Source organism: Eimeria mitis, genomic scaffold, assembly GCF_000499745.2.
Source record: "Eimeria mitis Houghton genomic scaffold, Emh_scaff5556, whole genome shotgun sequence".
NCBI lineage: Eukaryota > Apicomplexa > Conoidasida > Eucoccidiorida > Eimeriidae > Eimeria > Eimeria mitis.
The window spans coordinates 3,036-3,374 of record NW_013573826.1 but is presented as its reverse complement, the minus strand read 5'-3'; the positions used below and the strand labels follow the sequence as shown (position 1 = coordinate 3,374).

The window sequence follows — 339 nt, the reverse complement described above, 5'->3', positions numbered from 1 at the left end:
TTTTTTATTTCTTTTATTATATTTGGGGTTTCTATGCGGCACTGACACCAGCAGCAGCAGCAGCAGCAGCAGCAGCACAGCCATCTACAACTTGCTGCTGCTTTGCTGCTGCATGCTGCTGCATGCAGCAGCTCTCTTTGTCTCCTTCGAAAATAAAAAATAAATAAATATCCGCCCCCACTGGAGCTTATAACTAAAGAGAAGGCAAGGGGGAAAGACAGCAGCAGCAGCAGCAGCAGCAGCAGCAGCAGCAGCAGCAGCAGCAGCAACAGCGAGGATACCAGAACGTCACATGCAAAGAACAAAGAATGCAGCAGCAGCAGCAGAAAGGGCAAGGGA

At 49.3% G+C, this 339-nt stretch overlaps 1 protein-coding gene across 1 annotated transcript in view; it reads left to right on the top strand.

Annotated features, from left to right (window-relative positions):
• Positions 1–308: 308 nt before the first annotated feature.
• The window catches only part of EMH_0082750 (uncharacterized protein), a gene marked incomplete at both ends in the record, with an annotated part of 2,075 nt that continues 2,044 nt past the window's right edge, over positions 309–339 (top strand). Inside the window, one exon of the mRNA XM_013500572.1 lies at positions 309–339. Within this exon, the coding sequence (XP_013356026.1) occupies positions 309–339 (31 nt within the window).